The 24,956-nt window shown below is 40.9% G+C and overlaps 1 protein-coding gene across 2 annotated transcripts in view; it reads right to left on the bottom strand.

Annotated features, from left to right (window-relative positions):
* LOC139757549 (putative neural-cadherin 2) overlaps window positions 1–24,956 on the bottom strand; it is a 90,967-nt gene that overhangs the window by 42,334 nt on the left and 23,677 nt on the right. For both annotated transcript variants that reach the window (XM_071678139.1, XM_071678138.1), the window contains exons 2-3: window positions 8,323–8,391; window positions 8,006–8,096 (exon numbers count right to left, since the gene is read on the bottom strand). In XM_071678139.1, coding sequence (XP_071534240.1) covers window positions 8,006–8,063 — 58 coding nt within the window. In that variant the 5' untranslated portion in view covers window positions 8,064–8,096; window positions 8,323–8,391. The remainder of the gene's footprint in view (window positions 1–8,005; window positions 8,097–8,322; window positions 8,392–24,956) is intronic.

The raw sequence follows: 24,956 nt of genomic DNA, 5'->3' as shown, positions 1-24,956 counted from the left end.
ACTTCAGCTGACGCATGAGAGGAGGTTCCTTCAATTATGGTGGTTTCATGGAGCCTTAACAACAGTGGAGGAGGAGGTGTATGTGTGTGTGTGTGTGTGTGTGTGTGTGTGTGTGTGTGTGTGTGTGTGTGTGTGTTTGAGTCATCGTGCCTGATTGGCTGCTGCTCTCTTACCATCATCAAGATGAACGACTATGATGATAGACGTGTTTTCTCCTACCAGAATCGTCGTACACTGATTCAGTGTATTTCCATTAGACCCGAGGACATCAGATCAATACCTGACCATCAGACCAGCAGATAACTGTACCCATCAGATCAATACCTGGCCATCAGACCAGCAGATAACTGTACCCATCAGATCAGTACCTGACCATCAAATTGACACATAACTACACCCACAAGACGCTGTGAACAGGCTCACCACCTCTGGTAAGCCACACCAGATAACTTCCTCATAAACAAGAAATTTTTGCCACGTCTCTCTGACTCAGAGAAACACGTACAGATCTGCTGTTCCTGGTGAAGAAGAAGAAGAAGAAGAAGAAGAAGAAGAAGAAGAAGAAGAAGAAGAAGAAGAAGAAGAAGAAGATATACGTGCTGCAGTGTATCTTGCAGACAAGACTTGGCTGAAAAAAGAGTACACTCACATGTTGGAGGCAGGAAGTGGTTCCGACGTATATGTTCCTTCGAACTGCCGCGGAGAAAAAATGGGACGAATTCACTGGACGACCATAAAGTCTCACTGAGAGTTGGCCTCCGGGAGGATCCGACGTCGTTGAAAGTGACCAAGTAGGACAAGTGTTGACAGCGTGAGAGTGAAGCCTTCACAGCCCACTTATCATGTTCACCCCTCGAGGACTGTGATAAGGATGGGGAGTTGTGAGAAGAGGTCGATGTTTGTACTGAGAGAAAAAAAGAGAGAAAGAGAGAGAAAGTAAGAAGTAGAGAGAGAGAGAGCAAGAAGGACTGAGAGACTAACAGGTTGATTGGCTTATTTACAGATAAACAGACTGACAGACAAACAGAAAACTGGTTGGGAGATGAAAACAATGACGGTGTTGTTCATGAGTGTGGTATTTGACGGAGAGAAATATAGATAAGTTATGATACGTACACCAAGACACCGACTGTCTACCCTGCCCTGAGATCCTTATTCCCAACCGCCTCTAGATTGATCATCTCCTCACCAGTGGATTACAGTGATAGATTAGCTCAATCTACAGCAGTGGATTACGATGATTGGTTATTTCTTTTTCACTAGACTACGATAACTGGTTAGCTCTTTACCCATGGACCACAGCAACTTTATATATATATATATATATATATATATATATATATATATATATATATATATATATATATATATATATATATATATATATATATATATATATATATTTCCTACTTGCGCCAGGGGTCCCCTCCATCTTTCTGTGACCCCGTCAGTGTCTAAGCTCATTACCAAACTCACGCTGGTGTTTCAGGCGACAGTAATCATGAGACTCGTGGCTATAGTCGACGACAGGGTCTCATTTGCATACAGGGGAAGCCTTAGAGGGAAGACCTCGCGGGTCTTTGTCTAATATATGAGGACATTCATTGTGGTCGGTGTTCCTGTAATACGAGCAGAGATTATGTAGGGAACTGGAACTTTTACAGCTATTCCTTTGTCCGTGTGTGTGTGTGTGTGTGTGTGTTTGTGTGTGTGTGTGTGTGTGTGTGTGTGTGTGTGTGTGTGTGTGTCCTACCGTCTGCAATTGTAAACATAAGCCGAAGATTCGTCACTGAAATGAAATAACTTTTAAATCCTCTCTGCCAAGACGGTAAAATCATCTTTAGGAAGATGGAAAAAGAATCATATATTCACATCGACCAAACCGGCGACACAGATACGGATTTTATTCTAATTTCTTTAAGGCGTTGAATGATATATTTGTGAACTTTCGCAATCAAATCATTCCTCTGCAACATATATTCTAACTAACAGTAAACCTTGCTCGTTCACATCCATTTTCCCCTGTAATATTCCCTACACACACGTTGCTGGAAATCATTTCAATAAATGATTTAAGACGTATCCTGCTATGTTTACATCACATTCAATAATATCGTCCAACATATTCCGACAGAAGTATTGCGTTATCAATTGTTGATTTGATAATTAATATTTCCATTGTTGACTCTCCTGATATTGGAAGGTCTCCCTCAAACGAAAATAACATGTATTTTACACATAAAGAATACGTCAGAGTTGAGGAGAACCACTCACACTGAACCTGTGAATCTGCATCGGAGATAACAGGATTGACTGGCTTGAGGGCAGGAAGATGGCGTTAAGACTCGGTCGTCAAGATAATGCATTGTCTAGTTAAATGTGTGAGAGAGAAACGATACCTTTATGGTCGGGATCACAATAGGTCGGCGATATCTGGGAATGACTGGTGGTGGAGAGGCTGAGTGGACTGGAGTGTGTGTGGAGTGAGTGGATGGGGAGAATGATCAAGTGGGTTTCACCAGGAGGGTTTGGTTTACGGGAATAATGTAGGAGTAGAGTGTGTCCCTGAAGAGCTGACAGACTTATGTTCGTTAAACCTCTCATTTTACACACAGATGTTACGCATCATTGTTATTTTTTGCGAAAGGTACATTATTGACAGTTCCTTCAAGATAGATTTTTTTCCTGAGAGCATTTCTTTGCAACAGAAAACCTCATGATTTGTAGGATCAGGAGCAAGCGAGTGTGATTTTAATAGGCACCTCACAAGAAAGTCAACACATGTCTGCTCTTATGATGGTAAACATATTAGCAAAAATCAACATCTGTTTAACAAGTGAAACCTTGACTTCTACAACTCTCAAATTAATGTGGTTTTCTGTTTTACCATCAATAAACACCAAACATTCAACCACAATACATTCTTCTGATTCGATTCTTTTTCTTCCTCTCAAATACTTTACCAAAATGAAACCAAAACCAATTAAGTTAAACGAAGAAAATCCACGAGAAGCGAGAGCGATGCATCACCACAAGTGGAAATTAAACTCGGAATTAACATTCCAATCAACAGAGCGCTGGACCTCACTCGCTCCACAACTCTTGGGTGTGTGGGACGTTCATGTTGCAGCGACCCACAGCATGAAGAACAAAGTTCTTCTCTCATGACCAATGTTATCTTAAAACAGGCTGTAACGTCTGTCACGACCCTGGGGTTTAATGTACAGTATATGGTATAGATAGTAGGGTAGCATGTAGGATATATATATATATATATATATATATATATATATATATATATATATATATATATATATATATATGTATATGTATGTATATATAGGAAGCGATGGTCCTGGTAGGTAGCGCATTTGGAGGTACAGTAAATTAGAGAGATTTAGTATTGTATAATGTCGAATGGTAGAATAGTGTGTACCCCACAAACATGGTAAAGAGTAGTGCATAATATACTAGCATACTAGTAGGTTGTCTTCATGAACTATAATCGTGCTATAAAGCCGAATAAAGGATACAGATCATTGCGATAATGTCACAGTTTAGCCTCACCAGTGGAAGAAAACGTGAATAAGTCTACGGTCGGCACCAGCCGTGTTTCACTACCTCGTCATGTTTGCTTCTGCGGACGTAGCCACAGATCTTGACCAATCGTTTACCTGCATCCATATAGATTATTTATATTAAATAGGTATAGTTTCCTATATGTATAGCAGTCTCAATTTTCATGTTGGGCATATGAACAGAGTAACTGGGTCGTATATGATCTTTGCAGACAATGGATTCTAATGATGTAATATTATACAGTCGACAATATTGTAATTAAATATATGATTATACTTGTGTGGTTGTGATAAGAATCTTATCATAGTGTCTGGTTATAATTAGTGATGTTACTTGGGTAAAATAGAATTACATTGTGTGTAAAACGGAATTACATTGTGCGTAGAATCAATTATATTAACAACGTATGCGCCATAACACTTGGCGTAGGAGGTAAGTTAGTACACACTACCTTTATACATGACGTACCTACACTGTTCACTACTATAGTGTCCAAAACTGTGTACCATATGTATCTCAACACTGGTAATGTTTACTTAGTCACCGATTAATTCCTTTGTATAACTTTGTGTCTTTGTCATTGTGGATATATTACTGCAACTGGATCTGCAAACGTATGCATGCAAGATATTTGTGTGTATGGTCTTCCTCATGAATGAATTGTGTGGATTGTTATAATGCAAGCACTCAAACTGTCTGACTGCTTATTTGTATTGAAAGATTTTTCTAATACTTAGGACATCAATACAGTGTTTGTGCCCATCATATAAGACTCATTAATACATTATACAATCACATGTATTGTAGTGTGATGTGTTGATTTCATCAAGTGTTAATAAATTGATTTATTTCTAGCTGCCTGTTGCATTATCGTTTACATATCCATCGTATGGTACCCCATTTAACAACATTATCCTGGATATTTAAGCCATTCATTAAGTATTAATTCATCAAAACTCTATACCTGTCGTCAGGGTATGTGAAATATGGATAAAATATTATTCAATATTCACTCGTACTTACCCTTTCCCATTCAGTGCCGTAGATCACAGAAAAAAAACTAATACAGTGAAATGCAGCAGTTTGTCTTTTGATCCATTTTATGGAAATACGGTGACCAGGACATGTGTGGGTGACACAGTGTGGTGGGGGGAGCACGGGAGGTAATATATGGGTAGCGGAGGAAGCTTCCACTCCTGTGTCGATGCCGAGAACAACAATGAGAAATTCAGCTGTTACTGCCACTCCTGAACACAATACAAGACGTCGTTAGATGCAGCTATATGCTTGTGTAAACAGTACATGACATGACCCAGTGAAATACATAATACGACCCTGTGAAGTACATATTTCGACCCTGTGTAGTACATGATTCGACCCTGTGAACAATTCGACTGTGTGAAGTACATAATTCGACCCTGTGAAGACAGTATCAGTGAGATCAAGCGATGGTGCCAACATTCTATATAACCACAAAATATTGTATCGAGCATCTGTCTCGTACACACTTGCAACACTGAAGTAATTGTAGCAATTACTCACATTAATTGTTATCAATGTCTTGATGGACGGCCCTGGGTACATGTGGGGTAGATCCCCATTTTATGGCTGGGTGTCACCAGTGCCATTACATAGAAACAGCTTATAAATCTTGATGAGATTTGTGAATAAGATGTTACCCTAATAGCAATTAACCCACTCGCTACTACAAACTGCATCATTAGACCTAACTATTTCTAGCTTAACTAACAGCTTCACCAAACCTGTCATCATCATCACTGCCATACAGAGGCACTGCAAACAGCAAATATCACAACAAAACTGTGACTGTATTAATCATTAAGTGAAGTGCATAACAGAATAATGCTGGCTCTCTTCAGACTTTGATACACGCAAAAAAGATCTTATTAAATATTTGTTCTGATAATGGAATATTGAAACGTAATAAAAAAAAATCATGTTTACTTACCAATTATAAAAGAGCTGTTTTACAGAAAGTTAAATTTAATAGTACGAGTGAAGATCTGTGTTTCTGTAACAGGGAACATTATCATCATAACAGTGGCAATGATAGTAAAAATCACAGAGAAAAGTAGTGACAGTGAAAGCAAACAAGTTGCATTATCGTGTCAAGCGGCTATGAAAATAATGTTAGCGGCCGTGGGCATGAAACCATGAGAGATATTGAACATTATCAATATGTACTTGTTTCATTACAGTATTTCTACCTGTGTCCACAACACAGGTAAAAACTATCAACTACCTAGTCATCCACTTCAACTTGGCTTCCAGATAACCTCATGTGTTTTGAGCATTACATGATATATTTTAATAGTTTACTGTTCCAAGAGACTTACACGGGAAGTATTATTACAGCCAACTTTATTTTTCATTTTCTTTGTGAAATATATATGTATATGATACCTCTACATTCTACACTTCCACAGTAGAACATGGACAAAAAGGTAGAAAAATCATGGAAAAATTTAAATATTAATGCATTGTGGGAGCATAAGAAGTAACTATCTACCTGCGTCTTGATAATCAATATCAATTTTGGTTTTAAGTCTATTTTTGTAAAGTCTGTACGTGATAGTTTATACGAGTGGGAACATTTTCTTTAGTTACCCACAGAATTTCATTTTATTTTCATTTTCTTTGAAAAATCAATGAGCGCTTAAAGAAAATGAAATTTATGGTAGACTTATACAATTTACTGTACGGAAGTAAACTGACAAACACTGAGTGAAAAACTAAAATGAATATGAACAAAACTCATCATATAATACACAGATAGAAACTTTACTGTTCTCTTTCTGTTACGACGGCGCTCTATGATTTTTTTTCCATAATGTGTATCAATGATAGCTACTGACATCCATCTCCTCATAGTTGATAGTTAACATCAAACATTACATCATAGTTAAGGCATTGATATGATACTAGACTTTTGAGAGTAATGATAAAGTTTAGGTTCAAGAAGAACTAATTTGTTTACTCTTCCTCAGCGGTCCTACTGTGCACAGCTACTGAGCTGAAACTAGAGGCTTTGCTCAGGGGGTGGCACGTCAAGGGTGCGTGAACACTGTCCACTCCACCACAACTGATGTTTGATGATACGTCTTTCAGCTGACTGCAGGTTAGTTAGCCTCGGACGCGCAGTACCGATGATGCGTCTCTGATTTGTAAACTGTTTTTGATAACTTCACAGTGAAATTAGATACCTTACACTTTGATAACTTTGCTGAAGACGAGGTAAAATTATTTGCCTCTACTTTTTTAATATATTCTGTTCAGTTTCTCACTGTAAACCATGAGTTCAAGATTTGGATTAACTATTTACCTAGCGTAACTTCTAGTTACAATCTCCCAATTCAATCATTAAACTATAGTCATATCAAAACTCGAAACAAAGTCATTATTTGTTTTCTCTCTTTTCTCCCTCCAGTTATCCTAAAATGCAAGTCGGCAGAGCTCAAAATTTTTGAATACGTTACCCCATCCAATCATGTTGCGTTTTCTGAAATCCCACTTACATCACAGAAAACAGATCCTCAAGGCTGCCGAATATGGTAAGTGTCCTTGATGTATATTTAGCTTCCTCTTTACATCCAATATATCCTGATCTACTGACACTCACTTTATTTCTCTTCTCCAACACATGAACTTTATTTCCATAATACGTTTCTAGATTCCCAGTAGCTTCTCTTCCACAATATATTTGTTTTCCTCAAGCCCTGGCGAATTGATTGATACTAGAGTACTTTGGATGACTTTCCAAAGATCTATTCATGTTCCTACTACTCCTATCATTGTCTCTACTTCCTTCTGGTCACCACATCCGTAAGAACTACCTTACGAAAACCTTCTCAGCGTCGTCAGCTCATACAAGACTCTCACCTTTAGTCTACCGGCAAGATATTGGAAGGGAGATGGTCAAGTCGGCCTTTGAATCCGGATCTTTGGTATAGTAAAGTGGGTGAGGTGATCAGGTCGTCCCTGGGACCTCGATCAATGGTAGTAAAGCCACAGAGGTACTCACCGTTGTAGAGGTTCTCCTCCAGTGGTACTCACCGTTGTAGAGGTTCTCCTCCAGTGGTACTCACCGTTGTAGAGGTTCTCTTCCAGTGGTACTCACCGTTGTAGAGGTTCTCCTCCAGTGGTACTCACCGTTGTAGAGGTTCTCCTCCAGTGGTACTCATCGTTGTAGAGGTTCTCCTCCAGAGGTACTCACCGTTGTAGAGGTTCTCCTCCAGTGGTACTCACCGTTGTAGAGGTTCTCCTCCAGTGGTACTCACCGTTGTAGAGGTTCTCCTCCAGAGGTACTCACCGTTGTAGAGGTTCTCCTCCAGTGGTACTCACCGTTGTAGAGGTTCTCCTCCAGTGGTACTCACCGTTGCAGAGGTTCTCCTCCAGTGGTACTCACCGTTGTAGAGGTTCTCCTCCAGAGGGATGAGCAGAGGGATCACCACGTTGATGGCCATCTTCGTAATGTCAGTTGTTCCTTTTATTCATTTACCTTCACCAGGTCTTTATTTTGCACTTATAACTTCGCATTCATTTATATCTTCGCTCTCAGAACTCATACATACACTTTCTTTGAGAAACCAAGTTTCCAAGGAGATCTTACTGAATGCAAAATCATTCAATGCGTGAGGGTTGTGGTTCGTCTTTGACCAAGTGAACCAATGCTGTTTTCTAGTTCGATTTTCACACTGAGATGAGACTCTAAGGATCTGGTTTGAGCTGGAGTACGTCGATCCCTACCACAGGTGGTGAACGTCCTACCTGAAGGTCCGCACACGGCACCACCTGGTGAGAGATAGTAAATGTGAACGTTATCTAAGGTTTTCCTTCAGTTATCTATCTGTCTATCTATCTATCTATCTATCTATCTACCTATTTATCTGTCTATCTATTAATTTCTCACACTAGCCATTCAGTTAAGGATAAAGAGAAAATCCTGTACGTCTTGAAATTATGCCAAAGGCGATGATGGGAATGAATATGATTACTTGGAGAAGTAGCCAGAGACCAACACACCTACAGGTCACACACGTGGAAGATAAGACTCGAAACATGAATATGTACCAGATATCAGCTGGATCTGTGACGCACTACGATGTGAAAAGTCGAGATGCCAATCTTACTGGTTAGCTGACACACAAGAGATTCTAGCTCCTGATTTGGCAACCCTGCCCAATTAGCCTGGAAATCCATTATCTGCCTTTTCACCAGTTAAGGAAGATTCCTCATCCACTATTCCGTTGCTAATGTCGAGGGCAGTGACACATTCAACGCGAATTATCACTGTTTAACGACAATAACAACTTGCACCCCCGGCTCGTTGACAGAGGTCCGACATCAATCACCGAGGTCATAACGAGTAATGTCTGGCCCTCCCTGGTGATTGACTGGCTGGGAAGCTGACCCACCCCCCACCCAGCTATTCATCTGTTCCTCACTGTGACCTGATACTATCCAGCCAGAGGTCAGTCAGTATAACGACGGGTGACCTATGCCTTTCAGCGTGTGGGAAGTGTCTCATGAGAGTTGGTCATGATGACCCACGTAACCTGGACGTGAAGAAAGGTTTGTTTTTCGTGGTTCAAGGTGGAAGAAGAAGAGAGGCTGTGTGTTATGAAGGGGAGAAACAGCGAGGCAAAAAGAAGCTGAGAAAACATATCAGAAAACACAAATGTAAAACAAAAACTCAGGTAACATGGATTGAATCGTACGAGAGAAATACATCATCAGTATAACTACAAATTAACATATAATTATGATGAAAATGTGCTACAGCTACAGAAAGATATATATATCAAAAAAGGGTTAAAAGATCAAAGAAAAGTTCATTATGTAAAGTATACAGAGGAAAATAGATGCCGAGGCAAGAAACACATGGACAGAGACGAAGCTGTGCTTACAGGAACACAGACGATAAGCACACACACACACACACACACACACACACACACACACACACACACATAATAAACCCTAAGTGGCAGCCAGGCGGGCGGGCACAGTAAAGTGTGTGGATACGGGTGATGAACAGTAAGTCATAGGACGTGGATATGGTGCGGGCTCTGGCGGGAACACGTCATGGGGGGGGGGGGGGGGGGAGGTAATGACACAACCAGACAACAGCCTGGTGTCAGGCCCCGCCCCCCCACCGTGACGACACCAGCCCTGGTCAGCGCAGCGACCCTGTCTTGTGACTCGCTATTCCAACCTCGCCTCCTCCACCGTCGCTGGGAGGAAGTTCCGCGAAATTTGAAGTGATTTATTTAGTTTGAGTCACGTGAAGAAAGTCTCACTTGATGATCAATAATGATTACTGATAAAGTTACATGCGACAATTACTTACACGAGATAAGAAATCGTAACTTTGCACAACTAACTAATGAAAAAAAAGAAATATATAATGAAGAAAACCCTGGCAACACTGAATACAAAAATGTGAAGGAAGTGTCGACAGATAATTGTCGTAACATAAACAAGAACAAACAAACAGAAGAATTACAGGAAACACAGAAGATCCAAGAAAACATAAGTAATGACAGTAAATAAGAATTACAACCTACGTGAAAAAAAAATTATACAAAACACAAGACACAAAAAACAGAAGCGACTGTATGATACAAATGGGATAACAGAAGAAGAATATGTAACAATGAAATACGAGATTATATAGATGAAATGACAACTAAAACACACTTGGCTGAAGAAGTGACAGAAATCATGAATTGGAACATATATGAAGGAAGCAGTATATGCACACACACACACACACACACACACACACACACACACAGACACACACACACACATAAGAAGGCACGAAAGACATGCAAGGAGAGAGGGATTCTCGTCCTCTTCCTTCTGGTCGTTACTTCTTATATTTTCTGTTTTCTAATCTGAAATGTACATATTTGGCTACGCCATATAATCTAATATTAGTCAGTGTGTTTAATGCGCTGTCTTTATCAAGAAATGACATCTTCCAAGACCATTATCATCATATGATCATTTTGTATCCTCTTCGTCCGTATGTGTGTGTGTGTCAAGCTTCATCAGGCCGGCGTGAAGTATGCGAGGCCAGTGGTGCCAACAGCATGTCATAAGGGAGTGTTGCTCCGCCGACCGAGTTGGGTGACGTCACGGTAGGGGGCGGAGCTTCACACCAGGCAGTTGGCTAGTTGTGCTATTGCCCAGCTCACCTCCCAACTGATGACGTCACTGCCTCCCATGGCCAGCATAACAAACCCGTGTTATGTTTTGCTGTAGGACGCCCGTGTGTCAGTGTGGTCCAAGCGAAGTTTGGCAGCAGCGGTGGTTGGTTGATTGATTGGTTAGCTGGCTGGTTGGTTGGTTGGGTGAGGTGCAAAGAAAATTTAGATTTATATTTTTCTCTTCTTACAAATAATACAAATACCTTGTTTAATAATTTCTAAGTTATATGGCATGAGAGAGAATACTGAGATGCATTTATTGAGAATGAGAATTATGTATGATAATAATAATGATAATAATCATAATGATAGAATCGTAATATATATATATATATATATATATATATATATATATATATATATATATATATATATATATACACGAAGTGATATATGATGAATAATATGATACTGTGAAAGAAAGGAAAACAGAAAAGTTGAGGAAGATTAACTTCTAGAAATAGGAGGAAGAACTGGCCAGATTTTCACACGAACCCAAAAGTGAAGAAAAAGAAAATGATATGTGAAATGATGTCTTCAAGAGCAACACATGACCACACGAGGAACATACATGGTAGCATGAAAAGAAAACTACTTTGGAAAGGTTTTAACTTCTTATGACGAGGAGACGAGATTTCTAAATGCTGGTAAAAGCTTTCATTGTGGAATGATTTAAAGTGGATATGGAACTGCCCCTGAGTTACGTATAGTCTCTCTCTCTCTCTCTCTCTCTCTCTCTCTCTCTCTCTCTCTCTCTCTCTCTCTCTCTCTCTCTCTCTCTCTCTCTCTCTCTCTCTCTTCAGTGTTGCGCTATGCTTTGGAATGCGAAGTTGGTGGACGAGAGAGTATTCACTTCCATCATCAGACGATGATGATACAGACTTGCCGAAGATGACTTTTCACTCTCGGTATAACCACAATCTGGCGGAGTCCGGTAACACACATGAGACGAGGGGAAGATGGGTAGAGATGTTACGGTAAAGTTGCTCACATGTCTCCTGTAATACACCAGCTGGGAGGTGCAAGTACGCTGACGAAGGGATAAAGTCAGGCATAAAATTACGTATGTCTTCAGCCTGTAACACCGGCTACAGTGGATACAGTATGTGTGTGTGTGTGTGTGTGTGTGTGTGTGTGTGTGTGTGTATGTGTGTGGGTGTGTGTGTGGGTAGGTGTGTGTGTGTGTGTGTGTGTGTGTGTGTGTGTGTGTGTATGTGTGTGGGTGTGTGTGTGGGTAGGTGTGTGTGTGTGTGTGTGGGTGGGTGGGCGGGCTTGGGAACCGAACCCGGCCAAGTATCCGGCTTGACATGAACTTGCTCTCCTACCACTCGACCTGAGGTAAGGATTGTGGGGAAAACTATGTAGTTTGAGCTGAGCTGAAGCAGTATAAAGAAGGGAAGAGAGAGAGAGAGAGAGAGAGAGAGAGAGAGAGAGAGAGGATAAACGTACAGGAAAGAGAGTATCTTACTGTAAATCTTACGAGTACATTTGCAGCAGGGACCACTCAGGAGAGGGACAATCACTGTAACAACTACAACAAAAACAAAGACAAAAACACAACAATGTTTACGTTACAGATAAGGACATGAGGCAGGCAGGCAGGCAGGGAGGAGGGAGGTCGTCCCCTACCGAGCAGTACCCGTAAGATCAGGTTATATTCGTACAAACATAAAGTATAAACTTCTCTACTTCATTCCAGCCAACACTCGTGGCTCCTCCTCAGCTTTAAGACTTGTCATAATTCACTCAAGAAATACAAGGCCAATTTTCTCACAGAATTATCATCTTAACTACAAATATATCCTGTTCTTACACCATCAGGAGTGGAAGGGAAGTACATTAATTTCAATTTCAGAGTTGGGAAGTTATTTTTGCGTATTGCTTCATGCTTTTTTTAAGAGCTTTGATATACCTTTAACTAATATGGACGTGGGGAATATAGGCTGCACCTGGAAACCTAATATTTTTTATTTAGAAGAGTTACCCTCGCTCTGGAGGCGAAAAAAAAAAAAAAAAAGATGGCGGTTCGTGCGCGCCTTCCTGAAACCCACAGTTTTACGTATTTTTGCTTTTATCTTAAAAACCTCAAGTTCTGAAGAAAGAGGAGGTTTGGGACCCCCGGCAAGAAAAGAATTTCTCTTTCACAACTTTGATTCATGATATGTTGGTGTGAGAAGCGTCCTCGACTGTGTGAATTATCACAAACTCATATTTTCCGTGTGTCTGTCTGGCATTCGGAACCATTGTATACATAGACTTATAATGAAATGTTTAAGATCATTTATAGAGGCATCATATATATATATATATATATATATATATATATATATATATATATATATATATATATATATATATATATATATATATAAAATAAATAAGTTCCCACAAAACCCCTAGTAATCAAAAGCCAGGATCATACAGATATAGCCTCACTATACAAAGTAAAAGCGTCTTTTTTTCAAGAGGCAAACGAGATAATAATCTCTTGTTTCCCAGAGAGAAATAACGTTGATCCTGAAATTGGATTCTCGTAATTACCAGGATCTGCTGCAGCCAAATTGGATCTGAATTTTATTCTTTAATTGAAATTAAAAATGATAACATTAGGTGTCAGCTGTTGAAGATTGCCTGTTATTAATGTTATTATTATCATTATTGTTATTATTATTATCATTATCATTATTATTATTATTATTGTTATTATTATTATTATTATTATTATTATTATTATTGTTATTATTATTATTATTATTATTATTATTATTATTATTATTATTATTATTGTTGTTATTATTACGATATAATAAAAATGAAGATAATGATGCTATTATTAATGATACTAATAATGATAATAATAATAATAATAATAATAATAATAATAATAATAATGATAATAACAATGATGACGGCTGCTGTTGTCATAAAAACTAAGAGCAAATTGTCTCAATGGTTACGTTGGTGTTCCTAATCTATTCTTATTTTTCACAATAATGTGATGTTGACGGTCTGAATGGTTGTGGCAGATGACAGGTTAAAAGCCCAAATAACCAACCAGCCAACCACAGGTGAAGGCAGCAGCTTGTTACAACTGAGGTAGTCTGCATTTCACTCTGTCAGAAGTAACATAGATATCATTCACAACAATCATCATCATGCAAAGTTACAAGCATGAAGTGTAAGCAAGGATATAGCAATAATCATGCTTGTGAAGGAAGTGCATTACATAGCTCAGCTGGAAGCTTCACAAACCCTCTGGTTTGTTTTCCGGTTCATATCGATACGTTTCACAGCTTTACGAACCCAAGAGACGTAACGAAAATATTATTCAAATGTTTCATGTATATTGGTATGGACATCATGAGCTACATCAGGAAGTGCGGAAATAATTTAACATTCAGGAAACAGAAGTTTTATGAGTTGACTCACAACATGTGAGCTGCATTCAGTTTATCTCACTCCCGAACTTTCTCGAGGTATCCATTGTTAGTTTCTCCCGAGCGTCTCAGCTCTGCTCTGCTCCTCATTTGCAAGATATTCTCGTAATGCAAGTTTAAATCGGGCGAGTGTATCGCGCGCTACATGAGCCACACTCCCCACGCTGGTGGTGCGCCTCTCTCCCTCCACAATGGGAAGTCATCTGGCGCTGCTTTGTGGAGATGATTAACATGATCATTCCAGCCGGAGAATAAGCCCAGTGTTCCCTGCCAACCAACCCAACGATGTAGCCGACGATTACAGTTATGAGAGTATCGGCTGTGTCTGTGAAACAAGAGCCCATGCAAGCGCAAGCCAAGCATACGTGTGTCTGCTTGAAGGATGTCAGCGGAATGTTAGTGTTTGAGATTATCATGTAGGAGGTAACAGTCTGTGGAAGGGTAAAGGTAATTGCTGTATAAAGATGAAATAATTCTGCTTTTAAACCATTAGTGTCACATCATTAGATAATTACTCTGTAATCAAGGATAATCAAGGGAGAGTAATAGCCATTATGCGAGAGTCTGAATTTGTTTCATCTCGTTTGACCAATAATTACCCAACAAGAATTCAAGTGTCATCATCATGTTGTGTTCACGTGAAGCAGTGTTGTCCTCGGCTGATACAAAACTTAAAGATTTGGAATATGAACGTAACACCTTGAGACTTGCCAGACCTACTTTACCCAAACCATAATTAGATGTTTGCAGATTCATTCGATCGCATGTATGTCCTCGTATGACGAAGCGACCACAACTAGTTGAAACACATGAATCCTTTCTTTAAGATTCGTCCATAATTCTAAGTTTGTTGCTTTAAACACATTACGTAAGAATGACTTGGTCAGGCGAGACACAACATCTATATTCTATAGCTACATTAACGGTTGGCGTCGTTGAAGCCTCGCAAAGGTTCTGCATATGTAAAGTCGTAGACGAAGTCAGAGACACAGCAGCTTGATGCCGTACCGAACCTTATATCTCAATCGGTATAAACCGAACGTTCGGAACAGCTTCGGTTACGCGTGTGTCGGGACTTCAGCAGGCGTGTCCCGGATCTCTGCATTACACCACATTTCCGTAACCAGTTCTTACTTGTGATAATTGATCGATTGAGTCAGTACATACACAAGACAAATGTGTGTTTTATGGAATACAGAGAAAATTATTTTACCAGAGGGAGTACCCAACTGTGTTGAACAGCCAGATTTACTATTTGAAGCAGGACTCAACTGAGACGAACCAGTACCAGAAACCGGGTCGAAGCAGGTGTATGACACATCAGATGATGTTGTGTCCTCAGTCAACTGTGATGTTAGCTCAGTAGGTTCAGTAGGTTCTACTATTTGGTCTTAGTTCACTCAGGTATTTGTCAATTAGGTTTACTGTACTTTCTTATAAGAAAAATCCTGAACGAAAAGTTTCGAGAAAAAATGTAATTTCTTGCGTTAACTTAAGGTAAACACGACGGTGACATAAATTTATCCATGGTGTTATAAACCAGGAATTGTATTTTCTCTCTGTATAATTTTCTGACCAAAGATTTACGTAGGAAGGATACATATCAACATAAGTTCTCAGTGGAAAATGTAGCAATATCATTATTGTCAGCTCAGGATACAAAATGTTTCATAGCATTTCGTCTGCTGGAGAGGATGGAAGATAAGAGGTTAGCCAATAGTTCAATTAACGTTTTGCAAAACACTGCAGTGTTGTCCTCCAGTGTTGGTGTCTAAGAAGGACAGTTGGGTATGTGCCTCCACTTTAGCAGCAACATTTATATATTTATGTTTATCAGCGCCGAGATGTTCAGGAGAGATCTTTACCTTCATACGAACCAAATGTCAAAATAATTTTGTTAGTTTATGATGAGGAGTTCTACAACCTGACAACTATATGGAACGATAAGAAGATTTTCTGATTTATGATGATGCTGCCACAACCCCGTGTGGGAGAGTTACTCCCAGGAACCGGCTTCTGTGATCTCTTGGAGCTTAACACTGCGCTACACTCAGTAGCAGGGAAAGGATGGACTACTTAGAAGCGAGAAGCTCGTTGACAAGACTGTTCTCTGTTTCAACTGACGATGATAAAGTTTCGCCAAAAGTTACTTTTCCCTCGCGGCGTAATATCGAGGTGGAGGTGGAGTCCGGTAACACCAATCAAATACATGGAAACGAAGCTTTTGCTAAGAGGGGGTTGTGCTCTCTTGATCCATCGATCTATTAATAGATCCAGTTTGATGCTACACAGGAAATGAAAGTGTCTGCCATCAATTATCAAAACATTCTGACCATCTGTTTTTGGCAAGTAACAATAAACTGTTTCAGAACGATTAAAGAAATGTTTATCCAAACGTTGTTTCATCGACCTGGATGTTTGTGTATAAACTTGAAATGTCAAGTGAAGCCATCACCGAGCCGGGGCGTCCATGTTTGTTGGTCATCTCCTCCACAAATGCACACGATTTTTTCCCCTGTGTGTTGGTTAAATATAGATAGGGTGGAAAATGGGATACTGGCAGTTCAGGTTGAATGATGATAAATGGAACTTCTAAAGAAGAAAAAAATGAGAAGCATAAGTCTTCTATCAGGCAAACTGTAAAGTACGCTCGGATGTAAATTTACCAAAATGATATATGGTTATACAGATCGTCTGCTTAATGAGAGATAATGAGAGACTGATGAAGATACACTGAAGGGATACTGAGGAAGAGACTGATCGGCAAAACTAACAGCTGATTTAATAAGCAAACAGTTACAAGGAGGGAGGATGGTTTACCCATGTGGAGGGGGCTGGGTTTGCTGCTGTTGGCTAGACGTGTGTAGTGTCATGGTTGAAGGATGGATGGAGACATAAGTCTTCACAAACGAGTCAGCTGTGTGTGTGTGAAGGGAATACTGATGAAGTCCTTCAGTAGCGAGGGAAGCTTCTTCACTTCTTTATAGTGAGCATCTGTTGAGAAGTTATGCAAATGAGTTCCAATGCTCCATGCACTCAGTCAACTTCAAAAAGAGGAAGTTCCCTATGGATGAAGATAAGAGAACAAGTTATATCTTTCCTCGGATCTAGCCATCACAACGACAGGAATGGTCCCCTTCCTTACGTCACCAGTCTTTAACTCTCAATGGTTCAAAGGTTCATGAAGCAGTCTGATCCGTCCCAACTGTACCATCAGCAGGGTTCACCTATGTAGGACCCAGGCACGTCAAGGAAATGCTTAACTCCTCCTAAGTTCCGGTCGCCACGAACTTTCTGACCTAACTTACCAGATTTGTCAATCAATGTCTGGCCGGTAAAATTCCACCACCCATAAGGCCACTTTTTTCTGTGTTTTCTTCCGTGTATTAAAGATGAGAGATGTTGTCATCTGGCAGGTGGACGGAGGCTGGTACAGCGACACCAGTGAAGCAGCCACCTTGCTTGCTCCAGACCAGCTTAGCTCTTGTTAGCCACTGAGCAAAGAAGCAGAGGCCAGTGCTACGCCACATTACGCGCTCAACATCTTCCATGCTACGCCAGACTACGCTGAAATTAGATTTCGAAAGCGCTAACAACCCTGTGAGAAGAGAGGCAGTTATATATATACAATGAACCTCCGTGGTGTAGTGTTCAGCCTTGTTGACCACGACACGTTCACAGGCAGCCAAGGATTGAGTCCGCATCGGTTCGAATCCTGGTCTTGGTAGCTGGTATACAGTTAAACTGGCTGGTCATCCTTCCCGATGAAGCTGTACGATAACATGGTACCTGCATGTGCTAGGATGTATATATATATATATACATATATATATATATATATATATATATATATATATATATATATATATATATATATATATATATATATCCTACATTCACTGAGAACCAATCACTTTCCTCTCTTCCTACACGTACACATGCCTTACATCCTCGATAAAAACTTTTCACTGCTTCTAACAACTTGCCTCCCACACCATATATTCTTAATACCTTCCACAGAGCATCTCTATCAACTCTATCATATGCCTTCTCCAGATCCATAAATGCGGCAGGGGTGTGTGATGTCTCCATGGTTGTTTAATTTGTTTATGGATGGGGTTGTAAGGGAGGTAAATGCAAGAGTCCTGGAAAGAGGGGCAAGTATGAAGTCTGTTGGGGATGAGAGAGCTTGGGAAGTGAGTCAGTTGTTGTTCGCTGATGATACAGCGCTGGTGGCTGATTCATGTGAGAAACTGCAGAAGCTGGTGACTGAGTTTGGTAAAGTGTGTGGAAGAAGAAAGTTGAGAGTAAATGTGAATAAGAGCAAGGTTATTAGGTACAGTAGGGGTGAGGGTCAAGTCAATTGGGAGGTGAGTTTGAATGGAGAAAAACTGGAGGAAGTGAAGTGTTTTAGATATCTGGGAGTGGATCTGTCAGCGGATGGAACCATGGAAGCGGAAGTGGATCATAGGGTGGGGGAGGGGGCGAAAATTTTGGGAGCCTTGAAAAATGTGTGGAAGTCGAGAACATTATCTCGGAAAGCAAAAATGGGTATGTTTGAGGGAATAGTGGTTCCAACAATGTTGTATGGTTGCGAGGCGTGGGCTATGGATAGAGATGTGCGCAGGAGGATGGATGTGCTGGAAATGAGATGTTTGAGGACAATGTGTGGTGTGAGGTGGTTTGATCGAGTAAGTAACGTAAGGGTAAGAGAGATGTGTGGAAATAAAAAGAGCGTGGTTGAGAGAGCAGAAGAGGGTGTTTTGAAATGGTTTGGGCACATGGAGAGAATGAGTGAGGAGAGATTGACCAAGAGGATATATGTGTCGGAGGTGGAGGGAACGAGGAGAAGAGGGAGACCAAATTGGAGGTGGAAAGATGGAGTGAAAAAGATTTTGTGTGATCGGGGCCTGAACATGCAGGAGGGTGAAAGGAGGGCAAGAAATAGAGTGAATTGGTGTCATGTGGTATACAGGGGTTGACGTGCTGTCAGTGGATTGAAGCAAGGCATGTGAAGCGTCTGGGGTAAACCATGGAAAGCTGTGTAGGTATGTATATTTGCGTGTGTGGACGTGTGTATGTACATGTGTATGGGGGGGGGGTTGGGCCATTTCTTTCGTCTGTTTCCTTGCGCTACCTCGCAAACGCGGGAGACAGCGACAAAGTATAAAAAAAAAAAAAAAAAAAAAAAAAAAAAATATATATATATATGGAGTGATGTATATTACATGGTTTTCCTGTATTACATCCAGACGATCACTAGTTCTCGCTGTATCCAGCTAAAACCACTTTATTTTTCCCAAAAAAAAAAAACGACTTTTGAACATTTATTTCCCTTTCACGCAAGTTACGTGTTTTCTCCCGGCAGCGTCAGGGAAAAACACAGAAAAACATGATGTGGTGTTCACGTTTTCACGGGAAGTATAGATGCTAATCCGTGTGTGTGTGTGTGTGTGTGTGTGTGTGTGTGTGTGTGTGTGTGTGTGTGTGTGCTGCACAGCTGCTGCTGTACCTGATGCTATTCAGCTGTTATGGTCTGTGTCCACGTCATGCTGGCACTAGTTACGTCACACACCTACGTGTATACAGCAGTCATGACCACTTGTTCACTACGAGAGAAAGAGTTGTACATTCGTGTTGCTCCTTATCTATCTATATATATATATATATATATATATATATATATATATATATATATATATATATATATATATATATATATATATATATATATATATATATAAGCTATTGTGATGGCCATGTGTAGTGTTGATCATAGAGAATGCATAACCCCAAATAGGTAATGACTCTCTCTCTCTCTCTCTCTCTCTCTCTCTCTCTCTCTCTCTCTCTCTCTCTCTCTCTCTCTCTCTCTCTCTCTCTCTCGTTCTCTCTCTCTCTCTCTCTCTCTCTCTCTCTCTCTCTCTCTCTCTCTCTCTCTCTCTCTCTCTCTCTCTCTCTCTCTCTCCTGGTGCCCCAGGCAGAGTCGTGCCTGACATAACACGTCACAACACACAGTAGTGTTCCTGCAGCACTAGTGGTCTGGTCGTGGAAGCCGCCATCACAAACCCCAGTCAAAACAAGACGTGATAGTGCGTCGATAACAGAGGATTACCCGCATCATGTTTCCCAGTTAACGAAAACGGGTCGTCAGTGAATGTCTAGTGCAGGAGCATTATAACTACCAAGGTGTAGGAGCATTATAACTACCATGGTGAAGGAGCATTTTTACTACCAAGGTGTAGGAGCATTATTACTATCTATTAAATCGTTTGGTCTCACCAGTCTGAAACAGAAGCTCTCGGGTGAATACAGAGATAAGCAACATTAGCCTTCATTTCACCTGTTGCATAACTTGCCATTCTAACAGTAATTCTACCAACTTCTCGGTCAGATGAGGTTCACATGTGACACACGAGAGCAGCTCCACAACTTGTGTAATTATGCCATGAATATCTTCCAAACACATTTAACCCAACTACAACTAGCGAGATAAGTCATCAATATCTTTGTTATCTTTTCTACAGTTTATCTGAATATACGTTTGTGATGACGGTTCGTGATGTTATTAGTTGAATGGCTTATCAAACGGAAAAGTTACTTATCAAGATTATGAGTCTATGAAAGGTCACAATAAGTCGAGCTTAGTACACATGGAATGGTTAGAGAAGTGTATGTTTTGGAGAACAATCAACGGTGTCGTGTCGTTGCGTCATGGACATAAATGCTAATTATCTAACTTGTGATATTCCTTATGTTTATGTACCTCAACGTCACCCTTTACTGTTCCCAACGCAGGATTGTGATCATAAATGATGAAATCTGTGTATATTATGGATGAATCATTCACACAAGCACTGCAAACATTGCCCAGATGTCAGATGTAATTTATATCGCAATCTTCTGTATGTTCCTGGTTTGTATACATCATGTGTGCCATGTTACAGCCACTAAGCTCCCACCAAACATCACACTGCATTGTATTTATGTACAGCTTATCTTCCCATCCAAGCTTGGGGTTAGCACCCTTCCTAATGCTGGCTAGTCATGTGAGGGTCGAATTACACTTGAGTAATCGTCACACACACACACACACACACACACACACACACACACACACACGCACGCACATCATCCTCTGAGCCATCATAGTGGGTAAGGAGCTGCTGTTCATCCACCCCTGTAATTCATCATGGTATCAACGCTGATCATCAACCTTTATTCTCTCCTCCCATCATCACTGTGGGCCTTGTCTACCCCAGCTGACCCACCCCTCCTTCATCACAATGACCCCCTCATCCTACCCTCCAGCCGACCTCCGGGTCCAAGCGCCAGCCTGAGGACAACCAGACATTAATACGGAACAAATGATCACAAAACTGATCAGTAGAGAAGTCAGGAAGTCATACCATCATTGTTTCTCTTGGGGGTTGGGTTCGTGTCGCAGCCGACGTGGACGGGTCGTTCCTCTACATACTTCATAAGTTACACGTCGTCCAGGAATCTCGTTCCAGCTGCTGGAAACACGTCGTCCAATACATCAGAGCAGCTGCAGCGCGGGACGCCCACTTCCTGTTTGTGGACCTCTGGTGGTCTATCGATCGATAGAATATGAGATATTCCAACAGATTGTGCACACAGATTTCCTAGGTTTTGGTGAAGAAATCTGGAAACCCAGACTTTCGTATCTTGTTGATATGTTCTCGTTATTTCCTTTTGGATACTTTATAAATATTCAAAGATATATGATAAGGAGTTCCCTTTGAAAAATATTCATAGATAACTTTCTAGAAGTCATGATATTAATGTGAAATTCATAAATGATGTCATTAAGAATATAGGTCATCATAACGAAACACTAGACGAGGTAAGTGTCACTATGTACCTCAAACTATGAATCTGTTTGTTTGGAGTGTTGTCTGTGTTTGTTTTTTTATGTTTTGTTTTGTCATGTGTATTGCCAGTGTATAAGTCATATAGTGTCATATAGCCACAATATATATATATATATATATATATATATATATATATATATATATATATATATATATATATATATATATATATATATATATATCACCTACAGCAGAGGGGTCATATAACCTTCCTGGATCATCCTGCTCGACTTCCGGAACCGACATGTCTCGCTTTACTCGGAATGTGTGTTAGAACAGGCGAAGAGTGAGCGGGTAGTTGACCTGGCTGAACAGGTCGTTACAGGGGTGTGGGAGGAGTGAGGGACCACAGCGTCGCTGTGCCTCACTCAGTCTTGATCATGCTTGCTCGGTGATACGTCATCGTGGCTTGTGACCGGTGAGGATAAGGTGGAGTTAGGACGTTTCTGTTTGTTGTACTTGGTGGAGTAGGTAAGATTGCCACAGGAAAGGCAAACACATGACAATCAAGGTTACCGTAGTGGACGTAGATTCCCGGGATCCCTGCTGTGACTGGTCATGGTGGTGGAGAACAACTTTGTGAGACAACTCGTGAGAGGAGCGAGGTATAACATGAGGAACTAGAGAAACCCTCCGAGGTACTGGCAGCCGCTGTCGACTCCCGGCACGCCACACTAGAGGCTGCACACGACCTTGGAATTAGAAACGCCACACAAAGGTATATCATTCATCTAAATCGTACGTTCGTATCTTAATCCTTTCTGAATTTTGTGATTTATGTTATCCATCGCATGACACATAAAGTTTACTACATCGTCCGTAACATGAATGAGGGAAGTCAGATGGACCAGTTTAGGTTCGTTATAGATGGACCAGTTTAGGTTCGTTATAGATGGACCAGTTTAGGTTCGTTATCATTCCTCGGACGTCTCCCCTCATACCTCAGATCCTTATGTCTTCCCCCAACTGGATGACGTAAGTTAAAAAACTTATGACCATTTTCTATTGTGACTCGCTCCACTTCAGCCTCAGAAGCTGACGAAAAGTTGGGTCTCAAAGCTTCTCCTCAAACCACTTGATTCTGGCTTGTCCTGTCATCTCATGGTCCAGTTTTCTTAACAAATGAAGATCCATTTTTCTCCCCAGCTATATCGTATCTTAGATAACTGAGGCAGAGTATCTCAGATAACTGAAGCAGAATATCGGATAAATGAGGTAGAACACTGTTCTTAATTGTTCCTCTTTCCTACACGTATTGCTGTAATGAAAGGAAGATTATGTAACAAAATAGTTGTTTCATAATCGCGGGTGTTTAAGTTAGTGTTGGACTCTCTTACTCCACTTTTTAAGCACGACGGTACGATCCTTGAGCACGACGGTACGATCCTTGAGCACGACGGTACGATCCTTGAGCACGACGGTACGATCCTTGAGCACGACGGTACGATCCTTGAGCACGACGGTACAATCTCTGATCACGGCGGTTCCTCCATATTTGTGCAGCTGTGTATATGCACAGTTAATGTAGTTTGCTGTGGAAAGTTTCTTTGAGTAATACGACCATTTTTCTTCCTTGTGATTAATATTGGTAATACTTCCTTCTCTCTGCCCGACCAACACAACCCACATTATAAGAGCCATTTCCTGAGATGTGTTTGTAATACGCTGATATATTTTCAGCCAGCGTGAAGTGATGGGGGAAAACGGGATGAGATTTATATACCGCAGTTTACTTTAGTTTATGTGTGTTTGTAGACTACCCTCGGCTTAAAGGTCTACCTTCCAGGCCAAGGTTCCAGGTCTAGGGATCCAGATCCAGCCGAGTTCAGGTGGCTGGAAATAAAGTATGAATATTTTTCCTGATTCTTGACTGGAGGGACGGGTCTGGGGGTTGATGACCTGGGGTGAGGTTTATTGCAGGGTTCGTCTGGGGTTGTGTTGAGTGGAGGGAGGGATTCAGATGCAGGCCCTGGGAGTGGATTCCTGGGAGAGCAGTGATCAAGGGAAGCTTAAGACAACACAAGAGAGTAGGAGGGTAAGAGATCCTTGGAGTTAACTCAAGTATCCCGTGGCAATCAACGAAATTGCTTCCAATGATTTCTGACTTCTCGTGGTGGTGTAGTGGTTGGCGTCGCTGACTATGAATCACCCGAGGGCCATCCAGGGTTCGAACCCTGGACAGAGCAATCGGCTCACAACCAACCCAACTGTTAATCCACAACAAATGGGTACCTGACTCAGGTTTCGGTGTATTTGAAGATAAAACTACAACTCTTGCAGACTTCGTCTTTCTTGTTATGGTCAATCATGGATCTTCCTCGGTTCGAACACGAGCGACAGGTTCAGACAGATGTGTAGCGGGAAGCGTCGCACATATGAGACGGCTGTCTGTAGACATCGTGCTGGAGTGGTGTAGCCACATGTGGAGGGGATGAGTGAGGGGACACTGACCGTGAGGGGACAAAGGAGGAGGAGGAGGAGGAGGAGACCAAAGACGAGATGGGATGCTGAAGCAACACACAGATTTATGAAGTTTCCCGTATTTGATCCCCGTCTTTCTCGTTAGCGAGGTAGCGCCACGAACAGATGAAGAAAGATTGTTTTCGCTTACATCCATTTTCCAGCTGTCATGTGCACTGTAGCTATATATATTTATATGTTTGTGTGTGTGTGTGTGTGTGTGTGTGTGTGTGTGTGTGTGTGTGTGTGTGTGTGTAACTATGTAGATACAGAAGTGATTACATAAGATACAGCAGGTAGTGTGGAGTGGGAGTCATGCTTGATCCATTCCCCCATCTGTCTCGTCCCCC

The sequence above is a fragment of the Panulirus ornatus genome, chromosome 27, assembly GCF_036320965.1.
Source record: "Panulirus ornatus isolate Po-2019 chromosome 27, ASM3632096v1, whole genome shotgun sequence".
Taxonomy (NCBI): Eukaryota; Metazoa; Arthropoda; class Malacostraca; order Decapoda; family Palinuridae; genus Panulirus; species Panulirus ornatus.
This window is presented reverse-complemented; position numbering and strand designations above follow the sequence as displayed.